General features: G+C 55.1%; 1 protein-coding gene across 1 annotated transcript; it reads right to left on the bottom strand.

The window, feature by feature from the left end:
• Positions 1–97: 97 nt before the first annotated feature.
• On the bottom strand, positions 98–22,347 carry NID2 (nidogen 2). The gene is made up of 22 exons (XM_066552581.1): positions 22,159–22,347; positions 21,119–21,427; positions 17,169–17,401; positions 16,581–16,930; positions 15,828–15,977; positions 15,503–15,748; positions 15,103–15,303; positions 14,764–14,982; positions 13,656–13,799; positions 12,872–13,000; positions 12,646–12,789; positions 12,446–12,565; positions 11,656–11,889; positions 10,759–10,995; positions 10,443–10,664; positions 10,175–10,344; positions 9,017–9,146; positions 5,873–6,044; positions 2,395–2,552; positions 1,717–1,840; positions 964–1,076; positions 98–860 (listed from the first exon to the last, which is right to left on the bottom strand). Exons 1-22 carry the CDS (start codon positions 22,345–22,347, stop codon positions 850–852), a joined length of 4,005 nt encoding a protein of 1,334 aa, XP_066408678.1. The 3' UTR covers positions 98–849.
• Positions 22,348–22,787: the final 440 nt, after the last annotated feature.

The raw sequence follows: 22,787 nt of genomic DNA, 5'->3' as shown, positions 1-22,787 counted from the left end.
TTGCCCTAGGAACAGCTTGCTCCTGGCTTGCTTGCTGCTTCCCCACACTGAAATATTCCCCTACAACTGAAATAGGGAAAAACTGAATCCAAAGGGCAACTTAAAACCAACCTTTTTTATTCAATTATTGAAGTAACTTAGAAAAAGTGAAGCATTACAACGTAACTGGTATTTCTGAACATGTATTGGTCTACACTGGGTAGGTCTAGGAAGGCACTTGGAAGACCCAACAAGCATGAACAGATCAATTCTAGCATATTCTTCTAATATAAATACTAAAAGACATGCATGGAGGCAGTGGTGAAAACACAGAATCATCCTCTGGAAAATCTTCAATGCCTTTGCCACATCCCATCCCTGTTCTGCAGGATTTTGGAGCACACACAATTCTCTGTCTTCAGGGCTGTTTGTTAATTAGACCCAGTAATTTACTGCATCCACAGCTTCCCATAGGCACTTAATTTCTTATTTTTGGATAAAAGGACCTCTTGGTCAGATTGTCAAAACTATGAAAAATGAATCCATTCTTCTTCCAATAAAATAAAATAAAACATTGTAGTAAAAAAAAAGCTACATTTTAAATCTTGCATGAGCAAGAGTTCGAGTCATGGCTTGAGCTTCCCAGGATTTTTTTTTTGGTGATATCTCCACATTTTCCATTTGGTAAAAAAATACAGTAGTAAAGTCTTGAGGTATAACTATAAAAAATACTTGAAAATCTTTTGCAGGAAAGCAGGGCACTTCATTGGCCTTGGTGAGGGACTTCTCCCCCCTTGTATGCAGCAACAGTTCTCTGGGTCTGGAATCCCTCTGGGTGCAAAGATCCTTGTTTCCTTGAAAATGGAGTCACTATTTCCTGGCTGTGGGGAGAAATGGAGATTTTTTTAGTGTGAAGTGGAAATTTTTCAGGCCCCCAGCAGCCATCAGAATTCACAAGGGGATGGGGTTGGGGTGGGTTTTTACCTCCAGGGCAGTAGGGATAAACTGCTGTGATTCCATAGAGGTGGGATCGCTGCTCTGGGAGATACTCATCAGTGAAGGAGCCTGTTTCTTTATTTACAGCTATCACCCCATCCCTGGTGAAAAAAAGGGGAAGAAGTGTTTTATTCACCTATGAAACTTGGGGTTTTTTTCCCCTATTGATGTGTGTTTAAGAACAGACAGCTGAAAAGCTTGCTCTGAACACCTGCAGGACAAGTGGAAAGAAATTTGCCCCGTAAAATCCTCCTCCAGCTCAGTCAGTGCATTTCTCTGTGGTGATGCAGCCACAGAAAAGAGCCTTCCAAGGAGAGATTATCTCCCTGAGAGTCTCCTCCAAGCGTGGCAAGCCCTTAAGTGTTTGTTGTAACCTCAGATTGGATGGGAGCTGTGACAGCTTCCAGCTGGAGTGGGAAGAGAGGCAAGTTCCAGCTGCTGAAGGGAACGGCTGAGGACAGGATCTTTCCTTGGACCTAATCTACATCCAGAGACTTCAGCCAAGTTTCAGTTTAAAAAAAAAAACCCCAAACCACTGTTTCTGTCCCTCCCAGGGAGCTGGGCTTGTGTCTAAACAACTCCTCCGTGCTGAGATTTACAAGCAGGTGCTGCTGAAGCCACGCTCAGAGACTCAGGAGAGCTCTGGGGAGGCTCCAGGATTTGGGAGCAGGCTGGAATTCCTCTCAGGGAGGGGAGCTGAGCATCCCCAGGCGTGCAGGGGGTGGGATTTTCCCTGCTCACCGTCTCCAGTCCGTGTGGTAGAAGTGGTTGGCGTAGCTGACGATGCTGAAGGGGTAGTTGAGGTTGCTCTGGATGAGGCGCCGGCCGGTGCCGTCTGGGAATGTGCATTCCAGGTGCTTGGTACCTGTTCCAACACAAAATATTCCCCATCCCACTGGAAATGCCACACCAAATATGTTCTTTGTATTTCACGAGAATCACAGGACACCCCAGCACTCCCACCCTGGGCATCCCTGGCAGCTCCTGGAGCTCTGGCAGCCTCGGGGCTGTGCCCATTCCCTGGGGAGCCTGGGCAGTGCCCAGCACCCCCTGGGGGAAGAGCCTTTCCTGACTGATTACATTTGGAAACAGCTTTTCAGCCTGAAGATGTAGAATCATAAAATTCAGGGTTGGAAAAACTCCCTAAGACCAAGTCCAGCTATTCCCAGCACTGCCAAGGCCACCACTGCTCCCTGTCCCCACGTGCCACATCCACATGGCTTTTAAATCCTTCCAGGGCCAAGGACTCACCACTGCTCTGAGCAACAACATTTTCCATGAAGAAATATTTCTTAAAATCCAGTTTAAACCTCGACAGGCACAACACTGGAGCTCACAGGTAGCACTGGGCTGAAGACACTCAGGATTTTCCCCTGAGGCTCACTGTGACCTTCTCTGATCTATCCTTGGGGACATTACCTGCATCTGCCCAGCACAGCAGCTTGGAGAAGGGGTCAAAAGTCAGGCCATTGGGCAAACCAATGTCTGTGTGCACCAGAACCCTCCTGTTGGCTCCATTGACAGTGGAAGTTTCGATTTTGGGAGCTTCGCGATTCCAGTCCGTCCAGTAAAGGTTGCTTGGGAAATAATGCACAAACAGGGCACAACAGTAAGGAGTGGTGGGAGATTATCCTGGTTCTTGCCAGGAGCAAGGCCTGGTTTTTCCCTTATCAGTGCCTGAACCATCTTTATTTGATTAGGAAAAAAACCTCTCCAAACAAAGCAGAACGATATCAGACATGTTTACGACCCGAACCGCGGCTCCTCAACGAGGGCGAGTCTGAGAAGCAGCACATTTTGTATCCCAACAGCACCCTGGAGGCACAGCTCTTCAAAATAATCTACATCCTGATACTGAAACAGCAGTTTTAGCCAGATCTCGAATAATTCAATAAAAAGAGGGGCTGGGGAGCAGAGCCAATCCCTCCTGCAGGACAAGGTCAGGACGGGGCCTGTAGCAGGCTGAAGTGCTGCTAGTGTAGTCCGGGGTAAGGAAGCAAAAAGGAATTTTGCATAACATCCACAGATGTTTAATTCAGCCCCGTGGTGAGATGATCCTGCCCCAGCAACCACACATGGAGAGTCTGAGCTTCTCTCTGCCCAGGGGCCTGGGGGGTGACCCTGCTCTCAGGGCAGTACAAAGATGAGGGCCAGTCAGGGAGTAGGGAGGATATGCAAACCCAGGGCACTGGGAATATTTCTCTGTCTGTTCTGGGGTGCCCTGACCCCCAGGGCAGCTCTGACTTTGACCCTCATTCATGGAGAAAGTTTCCCAGACTTCAAGATAGACTGGAACCCACAAAAGTGTGAAATAGATTATGGAGAGCAGTGTGGGTGTGTCACTGGGTGAGAAATTGAGGTTTTGGGATTTTTAGTGTGTTGTGGATGGAAGCAAGATGGAGGGCACAGGGTGTCATCCTGGGTGTCTTCTTCATGCTGCTTCTTCCTCCATCTTCATGGGTTTGGGTGGCATTTTGTAATTGGGCAGAAAAGTCCCCATTGCAGCCCTTTGGGATCAGTTATTGGGTTAAAAGGGAAAATAATCCAGGTGTCAGCTCTTAATTGGATAGTTTAGTCTTAAAAGACCTTGTACCAAGAGATTGTTGGCCATTTTGTGCCTTCTAATGAAAATCTGCCAAACTCACAGCAGTGAGACTGTTTAACTGATAAGAAATAATAAACACCTGAGTCTGAACACAAATTACTGTCTCAAGTGCCTTCAATCCAGACCCAGAAAAACCCACAACTGGTATCCCCACAGGAGGAGCAGCTCAGGGACAGAGGAACAGATGTAGGAACGGGGGAAGGAACCAATGGGGTCTAACAGCTTTTTGAGGGAAGCTTCAGTGTAGCAGGCACAGGGCCTGCAAGGCCTCCATGGCGTTCAGCAGCCCAAGACAGGAGATGCCGAGTCATGATGGCTGGGCCTAAGAAGCCCCTTTTTCTGCTTTCAGACCCTTGCTCATCTCTCTGTAAGATTATAGGTCACTTTCTCCTCGACCCTTACTATTGGACAATTCCTAAAACTCTTGTACCCTACATAAAGAGCTACTTTTGCCCAGCTTGGCAGAGGAGCTGTCCCTGAGACTTTCACAGAGGCTGCAAATAAAGACATCGCTGTGGAACCTCACACAGCCTTCTCCTCTCTCTCCCTGCATCTGCCAAAGGCTCTTAGCAAGCCAAAGAGCTGAAATCAAAATCAACTGATAATCACAAAGAGCTGATATCACCTAAGAGCTGAGCTTGCTGAGGTTGGGAACTGCCTGGGAGCCCAGCAGACTGAACAAGGCTGTGCTACCGGAGCAGCCACAGCCAGCTGGGGATACCCCAAATCCCAGCTGGAGGTCACATCACTTCTTGTGTCCCCCAAAACCAGGGAATGTCCCCCCAGGGTGTCCACAGGAGCCTTGGCATGGCCAAGTTCTGCACCTTTGTCCTGGATTGTCAAGCAAATTGTATATTTGCCATCTGTATGGCAGTTGTCTTCTGTTCAGTGGGCAGTTTTCCTTATCTCTTCCACAACTGGGGAGATGTCACGGACATATTTTATTAAAAATCTTTTTGCTAAGATTATTCTCTTGAGAAGCTGAGAGACTTTAGAAACTAAATGTGAACAGTAATTATCTGCTGCTGTAAAATGTAACAAGTGCATTTTTGATTGGTCTCATGTAGTTGTTTTTAATTAATGGCCAATCAAAGTCCAGCTGTCTCAAACTCTCTAGTCAGTCACAAGATTTTATTATCATTCCTTTCTATTCCTTGCTAGCCTTCTGATGAAATCCTTTCTTCTATTCTTTTAGTACAGTTTTAATATATCATTTTCTTTTAATATATTATATATCATAAAATAATAAATCAGCCTTCTGAAACATGGAGTCAAGATTCTCATCTCTTCCCTCATCCTGAGACCCCTGTGAACACCATCACAGGGAGACACCTGCTGATAACAGCCATGGAATGTCCCTGCATGGCTGATAAGAACTACAGCATCCCATTGGGAGATGTGAGCCCAGAGGGAGGAGCCAAGCATTCCTACCTGGATATAATCTGGAGATTCTGGAACACCAGCACGGCTTCTGCACTGGAATTTCCAGAGGATTTCCCTCTTCCCCTGGATCTGCAGAGGAAGACTCCGCCCTTCTCCAGGATCCCTGCTCCAGCAGAGCCACCCCTGGCACTGCAGGAGGGCTGAGCCACAATTCCAATGGGGCTGCTGCCAGCACCCTGACCCACAGGGTGTCAGGCTGGGTTCTGACTCTGGCACTGTTGGTTTCGTTCACTGCATTGCTTATCTTTTTATTTTCTTCCCTATTAAAGAATTGTTATTCCCTGCTCCCATATTTTTTGCCTGAGAGCCCCTTAATTTAAAATTTATATTATAATTCAGAGGGAGGGGGTGTAGCCATTATATTTTCTGAAAAATCCTTTCCTTAGAATTTTTCCTCCTCAGAAGCTGAGAGGCCTCAGGAACAAAATGTAACCAATGGTTATCTGCTGCTGTGGAATGCAACAGGGGCATCTGGGATTGGTCCATGTGATTGTTTCTAATTAATGGCCAATCACAGCCCAGCTGGCTCGGACTCTCTGTCCGAGACACAAGCTTTTGTTATCATTCTTTCTTTTTCTATTCCTTGCTAGCTTTCTGATGAAATCCTTTCTTCTATTCTTTTAGTATAGTTTTGATACAATATATATCATAAAATAATAAATCAAGCCTTCTGAAACATGGAGTCAGATCCTCGTCTCTTCCCTCATCCTAAGATCCCTGTGAACACCATCACAGGGGGGGTTTTACATTTTCCATTTCAGGGGACTCTCCTGCCTTCCTTAGCAAACACCTGGCTTTTGAAACCCAAGACAAATCCCAAGCTGCCTGTGGGGGATTTGTGGTGCTCACCCTCGGACGGGGTCCACGGCGATGGCGCGGGGGTTGACGAGGTCGCTGTCAAAGAGCACGCGGCGCTCGGAGCCGTCCAGCCGTGCCCGCTCGATCCTGTCCAGCCCGCTGTCCGTCCAGAACACGGCCCGGCGCAGGTGGTCCACGGCCAGGCCCTCGGGGCTGATCAGCCCTGCTGGGAGATGGTGGGGAAACGCTCAGGGTGGGGAAACGCTGCTCCGGGAGCCCTCAGGCATTGCCAGCCCAAAGGTGGAGGATGGTGATGCCTTAAGGTTTTAGGTTTTAAATTTTTCATATACTTGTGTGCTGGTGTTCACAGGGGTCTCAGGCTGAGGGAAGAGATGAGGATTTGACTCCATGTTTCAGAAGGCTTGATTTATTATTTTATGATATATATTACATTAAAACTATACTAAAAGAATAGAAGAAAGGATTTCCTCAGAAGGCTGGCTAAGAATAGAATAGGAAAGAATGATAACAAAGGCTCTGTCTCGGGCTCTCTGTCTGAGCCAGCTGGGCTGTGATTGGCCATTAATTAGAAACAACTAACATGGGCCAATCACAGACCCACCTGTTGCATTCCACAGCAGCAGATAATCAATGTTTACATTTTGTCCCTGAGGCCTCTCAGCTTCTCAGGAGGAAAAATCCTAAGGAAAGGATTTTTCATAAAAGATGTCTGCAACATACTTGTAATCCTGTAATTCTTTGGTGTATAAACGACATATAAACTCTAAACTGCACGTACAGTATGAGCTGCTGCTTTCCCATCTTGGTCAGATACAACAATTCCTCAAGGACACCTCACTGACTCAGGCCTCGAGAAATTTAAACAAAAGGGAGCTGGGAAGGGAGCAAACTTGGGTGTCATGGACATATTTTATGAAAAATCCTTTCGTTAGGATCTTTTCTCCTGAGAAGCTGAGAGGCCTCAGAAACGAAATGTGAACAATAATTATCTGCTGCTGTGGAATGCAACAGGTGCACCTGTGATTGGTCTCATGTGGTTGTTTTTAATTAATGGCCAAAGTCCAGCTGTCTCAGACTCTCTGGTCAGTCTTATGATCATTTTATGATCATTCCTTTCTATTCCTTGATAGCCTTCTGATTAAATTTTTTCTTCTATTCCTTTAGTATAGTTTTAAGTTTTAATATATCATTTTATTTTAATATAATATATATCATAAAATAATAAATCAGCCTTCTGAAACATGGAGTCAAGATTCTCATCTCTTCCCATGTCAGGGATTCCCACAAATTCAACACTTGGGGTAAATCATGAAATATGGGTCTCCTCAAGCCAGGTCTCATAAGCTCTTGGAGATCTATTTCACACCCAAGATAGCTCAGCTACCTTAGAAGGCATAAAATCAGCAGGATGGCTTCTGTTGCAGTGTTGGAAACAGAAAAGTTTCAATAAAAGGCAAAATAACAAAGCTCTTTGCAGAGAAAAACCAAGCCAGGTGCAAAAGATCCTTGCCCCTGGTAAGACACCTCACAGAAGTGATTGGTTTCTTTGTTCTCTTCTTTTCTAGTAAATTGCCCAGGCTGGACTTTTTGGCTTCTGTCCCATTAGCCATCCTTAAATTTGAGGTGAAGTCGCCAAGGTCCTATGAGGTTTCTTTTCACCTCATTGAGGAGAGAAACTTCTGGGCTTATTTCCTTTTTAAGGTTTTGTCACTCTGTCAACAGAGGGCACATTCCTATAAATGACTTTGTTACCTGAAGCTGTAATTTAAAGATTAACCCCCAATATGCAAATGGACGAAACTTATAAAAGTGTCAAAACTGTCAATTTTTGGGTGCAGCCCTGGGTGGGCTTTGTCTGCCCAAAATGTATCTGAAGGCCCTTCAACAAATATAAATATAACTGCTTTTTATGGCCTTAATTTTGTCTGGCCTCTGTTTTTAGGTAGCCCAAAAAGGGATCAATGGGAGGAGCCAGGAGCTGGGATGGGAAGAGCAGATGTGGCTCTGAGCAGGTGACACTGGGTGAGACATAAACTTAAAGGAATTTAGAGATTTTAGAGGAGCTAAGATTTTAGTTAGAGATAAGCTTTATTAGAGTTAATTAAAATAAAGTAAATACAAGGCCTTGATGAAGTTAAGAGTTAGCAGTTAACTAATAATTGATTGCTTGTCAACACAATGTTTGGTGAGCTGGGTTTATAATGAAGAATATAGAAACTGATAAATGGCTTTTAGGAACATAAGACAATTGTGGCCTCCTCTGTTCTGAACCCAATTGAAGATGGGAATGGGAGTTCTACCAAGGGTTCATTTGTCAGATCTGCACTGAAAAGGCAGCAAGGTCAGAACGAGGAAGACTTCATTTACTTCCTCTTTTTGGGACCCCTCCCCATGAAAGGGACCATGGACCCACTTCAAGGAACAAACTGAGCATGCTTAATGGCTTTTGAACTAATTACCATGCTTAATGGCTTTTGAACTAATTACCATACGGGGCAGGGAGTGGGATGTACCAAAGTTATGAATATGGATTTGTATTTTGGGTATTCAATACTCTTATATACTTATAGATACTCTTATATACTCTTATATACTTATAGATAAAAGGGCTCTGTGATCAGCTGTAAATTGTGGTGTGTATTTGGGAGCTATCCCACAAAAAACACACACTTTCTAACTTTAAACTGTGAGAGAGTTTTTGTCCTTCACAGTTGGATATCGGTACTAGATCAATACCCATAATGGGAATAGGATGTACCAAAGTTAGGAATATGCATTTGTATTTTGGGTATTCAATCCTTGTACAGATAAAAGGGCTCTGGAATCACCTGTAAATTGTGGTGTGTATTTGGGAGCTATCCCACAATAAACATTCACTTTCTAACTCTAAACTCTTAAAGAGTTTTTGGATTTCGGTACTAGATGAATATCCATATTGGGAATGGGATGTACCAAAGTTATGAATATGCATTTGTATTTTGGGTACTCAATACTTGTACAGATAAAAGGGCTCTGGAATCACCTGTAAATTGTGGTGTGTATTTGGGAGCTATCCCACAATAAACACACACTTTCTAACGTTAAACTGTTAGAGAGGTTTTGTCCCTCACAGTTGGATATCAGTCCTAGATCAATATCCACATTTTTTAATAAACCCTGGGGACAGGAGCCCACCTGAGCTGATGATGGTCTCTGGCTCAGAGCCTGGCTCCAGCCCCGCCCGGCTGATGCTCCGGCCGGCCACGTCAGTCCAGTAGATCATCCTCTCCCGGCAGTCATAGTCAATGCCCACCACGATGGAGCCCTGCCAGGGTCAGGAGAGCATGGAAAAACGGGGTGAGATCCTGCCAGGAGGCTCAGGAAGAAACCTCAGCCCATCAGATGGCACTGAGAGCTGCCTGGGACATGCTGAAAGTGGGAATGACACTCAAATCCCATTTCCCCAGCAAAACTCTGCTTTGTTCCCACTGCACCCTCCCAGCTGAATCCCTCAGCAGAGGATTTTAGGCTAGCTGGTGCAAGCTCACACCCACAGCCAGATGGATTTGAACTCTTTGCCTGAAGGAGAGGGTGCTCCAAGAGCAAAGCCAGCCTGGGGAATGACCTTCAGGATGGGGAGAGGGAATACTTGGCAAGAGGGAATACTTGGCAAGGTCCTTCACTTCCCCAGGGTGCAGGGAGGGTCCTGGCCCAGATTTCAGCGTTCCTCTGCCTTGGTCTGGCCTGGCTGGAGAGGCACATGGCCACGCTCCAAGGGGAGTCCAAGGAAGGACAAAAGGCCAGCCCTGCAGCTGGAAGTCTGGGCTGAGACCAACCCTGGGGAGCTCTGGGAGCACCTTTGTGAGCAGCCTCAGGTCTGGGACCTGTCTGAGACCTCTCTCTCTGCTGGGGATGGCTGGAGGGAGGTGAAAATAGAATCCATAGAATCCCAGAATGGCTTGGGTTAGAAGGGACCTTAAAGAGCATTCAGTTCCACCCCTGCCATGGGCAGGGACACCTTCCACTATTCCAGGCTGCTCCAACCAGGTCTTGGACACTTCCAGGAGTTGGGACAGCCACAGTTTCTCTGGGCACCCTCTGCCAGGGCCTCCCCACCCCTCAGTCAGTATTTTCATCCCAATATCCCCCATTATTGGGAAGCCAAGCCCCCTCATCCTGTCACTTGTCCAAAGTGCCACCAAGGCATCCGGCACAGCCAATGTCCCCAAGAGGTGACCCCTCAAACCCTGACAAGCACTTCAGAGAGAGGTGAAACCACCGAGTGGCAGCCTCAGCCTGTCCCAACCCCGCTGGGTGCTGCTGCACCTCCTGCCCACCCCAAGGGTACCGTACATGCAGGGAGAGCAGGGTCTTGGCCGCCTCCTTGTGCAGCCGGGTGCCGTTCAGGGGCAGGTATCCGATCTGCTGGCCCTGGGCGTAGAGCAGGAATGTCCCCGAGGCTGGTGGGGACACGTCGGGCCGGGGCTCGGGCCGGACGCTGGGTGGGGCCACGCTGGGCAGACCTGGCAGGTCAGAGGGCACACAGATGGCTCAGGCAGTGTCACCCCCTTGGCTCCACGCCGCGAGCTGCGGGTGCCCAGGGTGGCTTTGGGGCGCTTACAGGGCGGGGTGGTGCCGGGCTCGGAGCGCGTCCCCGGGATCTCCCTGCCGCTCTGCTCCACGCACCAGCAGTAGCCGCTGTCGCCGTGGCACTGCAGCGGGGTGAAGTCCCCGCTGGGGTCACACTGTGGCACGTACTGGTCCCCGCGGGGGCTGCCCCCGTAGTGCTCCAGCAGGCTCTGCCGCCAGCGCTCGCACATGCTGGGGGGCCTCTCCGTGGGCTCTGCAAAGGGACGGCGACAGTCACCATGCTACTGGGGGGACTCAGGGCTTTGCAGAGCCCCGTGTCCCCCTCTCACCCCCTGGGCATCACTGACCTGGGCTCCCGCAGCGTGGTGGGGTGGTGCCCGGCGCTGTCCGGGTGCCGGCGATCTCCTGCCCGGCGGCATCCACGCACCAGCAGTGCCCGGAGCTGCTGTGGCACTGCAGGGGCCGGTACTGGCCCTGCTCGTCACATTGGGGCACGTGGCCATCGCCCACGGGGGACGGCCCTGGTGGCACCTCCCGCGGGTACATCCGCGCGTGCTCGCAGGGCGTCAGCTGCTGGATGGACTCTGCTGGCAGCAAACGCCCCCAGCCTGGGCTCAGGGGGTGCCACCAGCTCCTCTGGAGCCACTTGGCACCTTGGCATCACTTATCACCTGTACCCCTTGGGCTGGGGCTGCTCCACTCCAGCCCCCTTGACACCCCACATGAGTTGACACAGGAGGTGGCCCAATGGCCACAGCCACTGTAACCCAGTAGGCCAGGGCACCCTAAACACCCAGGAGCCCCTCAATGCACCCACTTGACAGCACCCTGCCCACAGCGGAGCCCCAGAAGGGTGGTTGGACAGAGGGTCACAGAGTCACAGAGTCCTTAGGGTTAGAAGGGACCTCTGGAGATCCTCCAGTCCAACCTCCCTGCCAAGGCAGGGTCACCTGGAGGAGGTGACACAGGAATGTGTCCAGGTGGGTTTGGAATATCTCCAGAGAGGGAGACTCCACACTTTCCCTGGGCAGCTCTTCCAGGGCTCTGCCACTCTCAGCATTGGGAAATTCTCCCTCAAGTTCCTCAAACTTCTCAAGTTAAAATTTATAGTTGTTTAGTTTATGGCTCCCCACACCTCACTGTGGCCTCATTGTCCCCACACTGCTGGCAGCTGGGCCAAAGTGGGAAGCCATTGGGACACCACCCAGATACCCAAGGACCCAACCCCAGAGGGTGTCACTGACCTGGGCTCCCGCAGCGTGGTGGGGTGGTGCCCGGCGCTGTCCGGGTGCCGGCGATCTCCTGCCCTGCAGCATCCACACACCAGCAGTGCCCAGAGCTGCCGTGGCACTGCAGGGGCCGGTACCGGCCCTGCTCATCACACTGGGGCACGTGGCCATCGCCCAGGGGTGGCACCTCCCGCGGGTACATCCGCTCGTGCTGGCAGGGCGTGAGGCGCTGCGGGTTCCCCTCCACTGCTGGAAAGCCAGAAAAGGGGACAGTGAGGCTGGGGAAGCTGTGCCAGGCAGAGAGGGCACGGGGCTGAGTGGGGAATGGGGCTGGGGAAGCTGTGCCAGGCAGAGAGGGCACTGGGCTGAGTGGGGAATGGGGCGGGGGAAGCTGTGCCAGGCAGAGAGGGCATGGGACTGAGTGGGGAATGGGGAATGGGGCTGGGGAAGCTGTGCCAGGCAGAGAGGGCACTGGGCTGAGTGGGGAAGCTGTGGCAGGCAGGGAGGGCACGGGGCTGAGTGGGGAATGGGGCTGGGGAAGCTGTGCCTGGCAGGGAGGGCATGGGGCTGAGTGGGGAATGGGGCTGGGGAAGCTGTGCCAGGCAGGGAGGGCACGGGGCTGAGTGGGGAATGGGGCTGGGGAAGCTGTGCCAGGCAGGGAGGGCACGGGGCTGAGTGGGGAAGCTGTGCCAGGCAGGGAGGGCACGGGGCTGAGTGGGGAAGCTGTGCCAGGCAGGGAGGGCACGGGGCTGAGTGGGGAAGCTGTGCCAGGCAGGGAGGGCATGGGGCTGAGCGGGCACCTCACCAATCGTGCACTGGAAGCCGTCGCCCGCGTAGCCGGGCCGGCAGCGGCAGGAGAAGGAGCCGGGGCTGTTGTAGCAGACGGCGGCCGGGTGACACGGGCTTTCAGCACACTCATCCACGTCTGTGCAGGGGAAAATGGGATCAGCAGGGACAGGGACACCCTGACAGCCGAGTGTGGGGTCCCTCCCATGCCTGCCTTACCCGAGCAGTGGATGCCATCGCCGGTGTAGCCGGGGAGGCACTCGCAGATGGCATGGCCGTCGCCGCGGGACAGGCACCGCGCCCGGTCCCCCGGAGCACAGCGGTGCCGCCCGGCCTCGCAGGGGTCGCTCGGTGGTGCCAGCGCTGTGGGGACAGGGGAGGGGTGCTCAGGGCACGTCCGTAGGGCACAGGAGTGGGGGACACCTCGGGTGGGGTCAGCACTTACGCACACATGCCTGCCCGTCCCCTGCTGGCTGGTACCCCCCGCGGCACTCACAGCGGTAACTGCCCGGCACGTTCAGGCACACGGAGAAGGGCCCGCACTGGCTCAGGCCCTCGCTGCACTCGTCCACATCTGGGGAAAGGAGGAGACACTGGGCACCCCAATGGTGGTGGGACACCCCCGTTCTCATGGTCTGGCTGCTGGTGGTGTGACAGGGAATATCCTGCCCCATGCTGCCCATCCCACGTCTGTCACCAAACTTAATCAACTATGGAATTAACTTTCTAATCAGCTCAAAATAGGAGGGAAAAAAGAACAAGATCGCTTTTGGTGTATAGTTGTGACAAAGAAGCGTTTGTTCAAGGCACACCAGTGTTCTCAAGTATTTGTGGTTTAAAACTTGGTTTCCTTCTCCTGAAATTAAGTGATCAGATTAGTCACTTAACCTGGGATTTTAGGAGAGGGAAACCTGTTCCTTATTGGAAGGCAGGATCCTCGAATTCATTGCCAGCATCACTGTGCAGTGCAACTCACTGGCACTGGGCAGCTCCTTGTGGAAAGGGACTGTAAAATTGGAAGATAAATTTGCAATGCAAAGCTTGGAGTGATAGGAAAACAACAAATGGATTTATGAAACATGGGAATTATTTTTCGACTGCTTTTGCTTTTTTCCTGTATCTCCTTTTTTTCCTTCCTCTTTTTTGTCTGCTCCTGGAGCGCTTCCCCAGGGACCTGTGGCTCTGTGGGCACCAGAGCTGCCCCCCAGCTCCCCCCCAGCCCTGCTGACCTCGGCAGCCCCGTCCGTCTCCGCGGTACCCGGCCATGCACTCGCACGTGTACTCGGTGCCCACGCCGGGCTGGCAACGCACCGGGGCCTCGCACGTGTGGCTGCCATCGTGGCACGGGCTCACCCGGGGATTCTCAGCGTCATCTGTGGGCACATGTTGGGGAAGGTGAAACAGGAAAGCCTTATAAATATATGATTGTCTGGCAAAAGATTTTGAGAATATAGAATCTATAAGCGAGATTGAAATGAATGCAAGCTTTGAGATCCCTTAGTTACTGAACAATTGGAAAACAATGGTGTGGCTGGCTGAAGGTAATCCCCTTTTGATGAAACAACACCCTCTGCTTGCAGACAGGCCCAAGGGACAGAGCAGACCCTGCTAGCTTGGCAGAAGGGGTCCAAAGAGGAGTTTTTAGGGTTTAAAATGTAGCACAGTATGGTGATGTAGTGATTCTTATAGGCTGTATGGAAATGCTATAGGATTTGTATATTGTACTAGATTGGTTAGTGAGAATCGGAATATTCAACACAGAAGATGATTTATTGTATTGTAACGGGAACTTCGCTCTCTTAGCTCTTGCCTTTTACTCTCTTACCTTTTTTACTCTCTTATGCTTTGGCTCTCTTGCCTCTTTTACTCTCTTACCCCCTCATCCTCTCTACCCCTCTCTTCTCTGAGTCCTGCTCTGAGCTGTGGCTGGCAGCTCCCAGCAGGGCCCTGCACCCAGGCCCTTTGCAATAAACCCCAAGTTCCATGACCTGGCTTCAGAAATCTCTCGTCTCCATCTGTCCCGACCGTGCAATCCCCCGACACTCTTACGGGCACACAGGGATGTTGGGGGGAATAAAAGATCTGGGAGACACAGGGAGCGACCATCCCCACTTACACCCGATGTGCTGCAGCACCACTGTCCCATGCAGGGAACCGTGGCCGTGCCACCCAGTGCCAGCAGCACTGCACTCAAACCGCTTAGAAAACGCCTCCTTTTTGGCTGGTTTTGGGCAAAGCCAGCACACCACAGAACTGGGAGACAGCGGCACCCCGCTGGGGGCTGGCACCCTGGGTTGGCACGCGGATTGGCACCCGGGTGTGGGTGCTGGCGCTCACCTGGTGCGGGGCCGATGCGGGCGGCCAGGGCGTAGCGCAGGACGTGCTCGTGGCTGTCGAAGAGGGCGAAGGCGCGCGCCACCGAGAGCCGCTGCCGCGCCGGCGGCCGCACGTGTGGGCACCCTGCCAAGGTGATGTTCTGGCGCAGGCGGTAGGACAAGGTCTGGTTGGCAGTGCCCGCGGCCACCACGTACTCCCGATGGCCTGAGGATGTCACGGCTGCCCGATGGCACGGAGAACCCCGTGGGATGTGGGGAAAATGGCGTCAGCGTGGACGTGGCTCGGATGTTTTTGGGTGTGTGGGTAAGGGGACTGAAGGTAGGAGAGCACAGGTCTTACCTGAGCTGGAGTAGGAGTAGAGCTCCTTGTAGGGAGTGATGTGGACAGTGACGTTTTCTGGCAGGAATGGCACCTCACCCTGGATGTGTGTCCTGAGGCTTAAATAATTGTCCTGCCCCAAGCCCTCGGCTGTCTGAGTGACCTGGACCGTCTCCCCACCGGGGTAAAATGTCACCTCCAGGCTCTGGGTAAATTCAGCGCCTGGGCAGGAAAAGGGAATGGGCACCATTTGTAGGGACAACCCCAAAGCGTCCTTCCCTGCTACTCCAGCATGGAGGGCTGACAGCAAGAGGTGAGCGGGACTGGAGAAACCACAGAGCCGCCCAAACCCCGGATCCCCCACCCACCCTGCAGCAGCCACACCCCTCGGAGCGACAGCACCTCCCAAATCCCCTCTCACCAGTGATGCTGAAGCCATTCTCAGAGCCAGGCTCCTCCAGGGCGAAGAGCCATGCAAAGAGCCCCCCGAGGGGCAGCAGGGGCAGCAGGGCACGGGCAGCAGGCTGGGGCACGCCGCTGATGGCCGTGTAGGCTCTGCCGTCGCTGCCCACGATGTAGGCGTGCAGATCCACGTCCTGGAAGCGGACGGACGCCCGTCCCACCCTCAGGCTCCCGCTCACCTTCCCGTTGAGGCGATGCACGGCGCCTGGGTGGGGAGATGGGCACCCCTGGCAGCGGGCAGCCGGGCACAGGGGCTGCCCGCGCCCGCCGCCCGCCCCACGTACCTTCGGGCAGGCACTGCCGCCCGTTCCCGTAGAAGGAGGCCCGGCAGTGGCAGCAAAAGCCGGCGGCGTAGTCGGTGCAGAAGGCGTGAGGGGAGCACTGCCCGTGGTGCTGGGCACACGTCTCCCTGCTGGCTGCGCTGTAGGTGAACACTGGGGACAAGGGGAAAAGCTTGGGGACACGGTGACAAAGCCACCCTTCACACGGCATGGGTGTTTTGCCTTCTCAGCACCAAAAGCAGCGCCTGGGAAGGAGCCAGCTGGCAGGGGCGGTTCCCAAGGGAGTCACCCGGGATGCAGAGGAGGGGTGGAGGGTTTGGAACCTGCTGCCTGATTTCAGGCAGATCTGACAGAGGGCACGAGATCAAATTCCTGACGGTATTTTTGGGAGACAGTTGGCTGGGGACAGGGCTCTGCTCCCCTGGGCACGTGCCACGGCGGCTCCACAGCTGGCCCGGTGGCGGGGAGGGTGGCAAGGCCAATTCTGGGACCTGTCCCCTGAGCTTCCCACCCCATCCCAAGCTCCAGACCTCCCTCCTTCCCCTTGGCATGCTGGCAGGCAGGGCTGTGTGGCTCCAGCAGCCCCTTGGCAGCAGGATGGGGCTGAGAGGAGGCGCTGCAAGGGCAGCAGCTTTGCAGGAGCAGCTCCTCCTCTTGCACCAGCCCTTGGGACGGGGTGAAATTCCAGCCAGGGGCCTTTTTTAGGGGTAACTGTCCCCACTGGGTCATTGTCCCTGCTGGGCTGTCCCCGCTTACCATCGGGGTTGAAATGCACGTCCTCCTCCACGCCCACGCCGTGCTGGCCCGAGCTGTAGGAGGAGGGGTTGGCAGAGAAGCTCTGCCCGGTGCCACCGTCCCCTCTGGGCTCCTGGGTGTCCCTCCTGCCGGGGACAAAGCCCAGGAGCACCGGGCCACCGTGGCTGGGACGCTGGGCCATGGCTGTGTGGCTGGAGACAGGGTGGGGGTGGCTGGCAGTGCCAGGGTTGGGGTGCTCAGGGGGGCTCTGAGGCACAGCAGGAGCAGCTCCCTGGCCACCCCCTGGCTCCACGTGCTCCGTGCTGCCCACGTGGAAAACCCACACGCCAGGGATTCCCGTGTTGCTCTCCCTGTGGACACAGCACACACGAACATCACCACAGCCATGCTGCAAAAGCCACCCCAAAGGTGGCACCACCCCTCCAGGACCCCAGTACGGATCCTGTGCATGTGGGGCTGAGCCTCTGATGCAGCCCAGCACCCCAAGGTCACTCCCCAAATTTTTCCAGGCTCTGAGAGGCTCCAGGCCTGGGGGAAGGTGACCCTGCTCCCCCAGCCCACAGCCACAGCCCCCCAGGTTCCACCCACCTCTCCAGGCTCCTCAGAGCCTGCTCGCTGCTGGCCAGGCTGTGGAAGAGCCCGTCCCTCTTGGGGTCATCGCTGTCCCCCCAGCTGAAGCCCACCCTGGCTGGCAGCTCCAGCTGGACGTTGTAGGACTCCTTGGGTCGTGTCCCCAGGAACTGGAGGCCACCCTCGGGGTACAGGAAGATGGTGTAGGTGTCCTCATCGTTGTAGGCTATGACTGCCTGGAAGGTGTTGAGCTGCCAAAGGGAGAGCAGAGGGATGGCAATGAGGGGCAGGAACACAGCAGAGGAGTGAAGGAAGGGGAGCAGGGATGTGAGAGGCGGCCCCACACACACCACAGGGCATGCCACCACCCCAAAAGGGCTCTCAGACAGAGAGCACCTCCATGGCGCCAGGCTGGGAGAGCTGGGAATGTTCCCCTGGAGAGGAGAAGGCTCCAGGAGAGCTCAGAGCCCCTGGCAGGGCCTGAAGGGGCTCCAGGAGAGCTGGAGAGGGACTGGGGACAAGGCATGGAGGGACAGGAGCCAGGGAATGGCTCCCAGTGCCAGAGGGCAGGGATGGATGGGAGATTGGGAATTGGGAATTCCTGGCTGGGCTGGAATTGCCAGAGCAGCTGTGGCTGCCCCTGGATCCCTGGAAGTGCCCAAGGCCAGGCTGGACAGGGCTTGGAGCCACCTGGGATGGTGGAAGGTGTCCCTGCCCATAGCACAGGGTGGCACTGGATGTTCTTTAAGGCCCTTTCAACCCAAACCATTCCATGGTCAAGCAGAGACCTCCTGGGGAAGAGCAGGAGCTGGGGCTGCTCATGCCCAGCCAAACCCCAAGTGCCACATCCTGGGAAGATGCTCAGCATCCTCCTAGGAGCCCATGGCACAGCCAGGCCACTCCCTCAGTGCAAGGCTGTCCCAGGAGCATCCCTGGCCATGTAGCCCCTGCACTGGGAGCCCCTCACTCCTGTCCTCCCACCGACACCCCCTGCTCCAGAGGGAAACCCACACCCCCCGCTCGTCCCTGAGAACAATTTTAGCTCGGTTTCCTGCGGAAAAAACATCCCAGCTTCCCATACATCCCGCTATAGGCAGGCTGGCCGCCTGCCCTGCCAGCCCTGCGAGCCTTGGGGCTGTGCCAGGCAGGGGCACTGCGGCCACCACCCCTGGACGGGGCAGCTCCAGAGCCAGCACAGCCCCGCCAAGACACCCGGCACCCCAGTGTCCCAAAACCACCGAGAAACCAACCCCATGATATCCCACCAGCCCCAAAACCACCGAGAAACCAACCCCATGACATCCCACCGGCCCCAAAACCACTGAGAAACCAACCCCATGACATCCCACCGGCCCCAAAACCACTGAGACAACAACCCCACCAAGCTCCTGCTGCTCCTGCACAGCCCTGCTGAGACACCCGGCATCCCAATGTCCCAAAAACACCGAGAAACCAACCCCACAGAGCTCCTGCTCCATAGCACAGGGTGGCACTGGATGCTCTTTAAGGCCCTTCCAACCCAAACCATTCCATGATCAAGCAGAGACTCCTGGGGAAGAGCAGGAGCTGGGGCTGCTCATGCCCAGCCAAGCCCTGCCGAGCCACCCAGCATCCCACCCGTTCCAAAAGCACCGAGAAACCAACCCCAAACAGCTCCTGTTCCTCCTGCACAGCCCTGCTGAACCACCCAACATCCCAATCTCCCAAAACCACAGAGAAACCAACCCCAGACAGCTCCTGCTCCTCCTGCTCCACCGTGCTGAGCCACCCAGCATCCCAGTCTCCCAAAACCACCGAGAACCCAACCCCACGGAGCTCCTGCTCCGAGCAGGGAGCAGCAGCCCTTCCCGCCGGGAACGGCGCCCGAGCGAAGGAAAAGTGATTGAATTCCCAGTTTCACCCCCTGGAGCAGAGGGAGGGAGGCTGGGGGGCTCCCCCCGCGCTGATTTTGGGGCGCAGGGCCCCCGGAGCATCGCTGGATTTCCCGGCGGCCCCGCGGGATATAAAGAGCCTTGTTGTGCCTGTCACACACTCGGGCATTCAGAGACCCCGAAAAGGCGGCCAAAAAGCTGGAGGGGGGTGGAATAACTCCCCCTTCCCTCCCTCCCTCCCCCCGGGGCTGGATTCCTCCCCCACGCAGCCAAATCGCAGCAGCAGCTGCAGGACTGGGGTGGTGGGTGGCCAGGGGGGACACGCCGGGTGACATCGATGCGCTGGCACTGTGGGGTGAAGGGAAGGAGGGGGGGGGAAAGCCCCCAGCAAAGAGCTGCAAAGGGCAAATTCCAGCCCAAAAGGGCAAGTTTTGCTCCTAGAGAAGCAGGCTCAGCCTTGTCCCGTTGTGCAGCCCGGGAAAATGTCACTGCAGGGACCAGGAGGATGTCCCGAGGAGTTGGAGGGGACACGGCACTGCCAGACCTCCCACCCAGGCAGGACCCCCGAAAAGAGGGGTCTGGGGATCCTCTGCTCCCCATCTTAACCCAGTTTTCTACTTTTTGGGGCTCAAAAGGGACTAGCTGTGACTTTGCAGGGCAGGGGGAAAGGTTTTGGAGTCAGTCCTGGTTCTGAGCAGCAGGAGGGCAGCGTTTCCATAAACACCACATTTGGTCAGGGGAAAAAAAGAAAAGGAAAAAAAAAAAAGAAGGAAAAAAACAGTGGTGTTTGGGGAGATTTTTAGCAGTTTTGGCGAAGGGGGAGCTCAGCAAAGCACAGGCACAAGCTGCATTTCAGGAGCTTTCCCTGGAGCTCCTCGTTTCCAAACAAGACCAGTTTCATTTTAAAGCATGATCCAAAACTTCTCAGAGGGGGAAAAAAACCACAATGGGGAAGAGAAAAGGAGGCTGCATTTTCGATGGCCACGAGGTCGCTGTGAGGCCCCTGATGGCATCTCTTCAGCTGTTTTCCCAACTTTTAAATGAAAGGAAAAAATGTGCCTTGTCTCCTTCCAAACCTCAGCTTCTTGCCTTGCTTGGCTTCCCTCTCAGCGAGGCACTGCTGAAGGGCCCTGGATGGCTCCTGGTGGCCCTTGGGGACCTGGTGGCTGCTTCTGGGCTTTGGGGGAGAGCCCATCACCCCTCACCCAGCTCTGGGTGTCCATCACCAGAGTTTTTCTCATCCTTTTCAGCTGGTTAGAGTCCCTGCAGCTGGCAGAGCGTCGCTGTCACCTCCTCAGCACGTCATCAGCCTGATGTGACAGGGACAGGCAGTGCTGGAGGTCCACCCACGCAGGAGCCTTATCAGCCCCGTGGGTGGAGAGCACAGGTCACCCCCCGAGCTGGCAGACCACCTCTGAGCTTGTTTTCCAGGCACAAAATCAGCCCACGGTGGAAATTCCAGAGCTGGTTGCTCACCAGCAGCGCAGTCAGCGCAGGGCAGGAGGAAGGGCCAACCCCGAGCCACCAGTAAAGGTCAGGAGCACAATGGGTGACCTAAACCAGGGTGCCCCCAGCCACCCTCTGCCCTGCAAAGCCAGAGCCACCAGCACTGGAAAGCTTTGTCTGAAAAGAATCAGAATCGTGGAATGGTTTGGGCCGAGATCTTAAAACTCATCTCATTCCCACCCCTGCCATGGCAGGGACACCTTCCACTGTCCCAGGTGCTCCAAGCCCTGTCCAGCCTGGCCTTGGGCACTTCCAGGGACCCAGGGGCAGCCACAGCTGCTCTGGGTACCCTGTGCCAGGATGTCCCTTCCCTCACAGCCAGGACTTTCTTCCTAACATCTGATCCAAGCCATGTGCAGCCATTCTCCCTTGTTCTGTCACTCCATGTCCTTGCTCAAGCACCTCCAGCCATGAAGGCAACCTCTAAACCTCTTCTGGCCAACAGCCCCACCCCTGCCAGAGCTCTGAGCAGAGGGGGAAAGCTCCACGTTCCTCCTGGTGCTCACCCAAGGGATTTTGGGTGCCACACAAGAGAAACTCATCCTCCCATGATGTGTAGGATGGGAACCAAGCTCAGCCCCTGGGCCTCACCTTTGTGGAGGGCTCGGTGTCCTGAGAGAGCTCCTGGTAGGCGCCCACCTCCTCCCAGGTGGCAATGAAGGCATTGGTGGGCACGAAGGTGGCAGCAGAGCGGGGAAACCCGGCCTGGATGTATCCCAGAGCCTGGTCCAGCACGTCCCTGGAGTCATCCTGCCGGTAGTAGATGTTCCCTCTGTCCCCAGAGGTGTCCAGGTCGGCCAGGAAGGGGGCGATGACGGGGAAGTCCGTGGGGAAATCGTCATCCACGTACTGGGTCTCCCTGGGGAAATCCTGGCTGGAGATGACCCCGTTGGTCGCCACCTGTGGGGAGAGCAGTGCAGGACGCTCAGGAGCTGCAGAGGTGCCACCACTGTAGAGGTGCCACCACTGCAGAGGTGTCACCACTGCTGTCCCCTTGCCCTGTCCCCCCCCTGCTCGGTTCAGTGAGAGCCCCGAGGCCGCGTGGCCCCATCCGGGCCGGGCAGAAAACAAAGACCTCGGGCTTCTGCATCCCCCAGGGAGCTGCGGCTCGGGGGCCATCCCAGCTGCAGCCGGGGAACAGCTGCGGACGAGAAAGCCGAGGAGAAAGCCGAGGAGAAAGCCCCCTTGTTCCTCAGGAGACCACGGGAAGGGGGAAATGGATGGATGGATGGATGGATGGATGGATGGATGGATGGATGGATGGATGGATGGATGGATGGACGGACGGACGGACGGGGAAAACACGTGCGGCGGGACAGCGAAGGTGCACATGGAGGGACAGGGGCGGGCAGGAGAGGGAGGAGGGGGTGTAAAGGCAGGGGAGGAAGGAGGAAAGATGGAAAGATGGAATGGTGAAAAGCTAGAGGGAAGGAGAGATTGAGGGGAGCAGAGTGGGAAGACGGAGACAGACGGGGCTGGATGGAGAGAGGGACACAGGGTGGAGAGATGGAACAGAGTGAAGATGGAGGGACAGAGGGAGATGATGGAGAGGAGGAAGCAGGGTAGGGAGTAAGAGCGGCCGGGGGGAAGCAGGGCAGGGAAGGGAAGGCAGCGGGGCCAGCGGCACTCACGTAGAGGCGGCGGGCGGTGCGGCCGTAGAGGCGCAGGGCGCGGCGGAGCAGCAGCCCCGGAGAGCTCTCGTCGTCCCCGGGCCGGAGCCGGGCATCGCCGCGGGCCGGGCCGTGCGGGAGCAGCCCCGGGCGGGGCAGGGCCGCCCCCAGCGCCAGCACCGCCGCCAGCAGCGCCGCCACCGCCCGCATCCCCACGGCGGCCACGGGAGCCCCGAGCGGGAGAAGCCGAGCGGGAGGAGCCGAGCGGAGCCGGACGGAGCGGACGGGGCGACCCCGGCCCCGCGGGGCGGGACAGGGAGCAGCCCGAGGGGCGGGGCCCAGCGGCGGCCGGCCCCGGCCTGGGCCAATCAGATCTTACCCAAAATCCGTCCAGGGTGGAAGCCCCCACCCCCCTCCCCGGTACCGGCATCCCGGCAGGGGCGATGTCCCGGGGCGACATCCCAGGAATGAGGGGGGATCCCCTCTTGGAGACCCCCATCTTGGAGCCCCCCCTCTTGGAGACCCCATCTTGGAGACCCCCCATCTTGGAGCCCCCCCCTCTTGGAGACCCCCCCTCTTGGAGACCCCCATCTTGGAGCCCCTCCATCTTGGAGCCCCCCCCATCTTGGAGCCCCCCCCATCTTGGAGAC

Source organism: Molothrus aeneus, chromosome 6 (assembly GCF_037042795.1).
Source record: "Molothrus aeneus isolate 106 chromosome 6, BPBGC_Maene_1.0, whole genome shotgun sequence".
Lineage (NCBI taxonomy): Eukaryota > Metazoa > Chordata > Aves > Passeriformes > Icteridae > Molothrus > Molothrus aeneus.
Note: the sequence above shows the minus strand (reverse complement) of the source record. Positions and strands in the feature narration are given on the sequence as shown.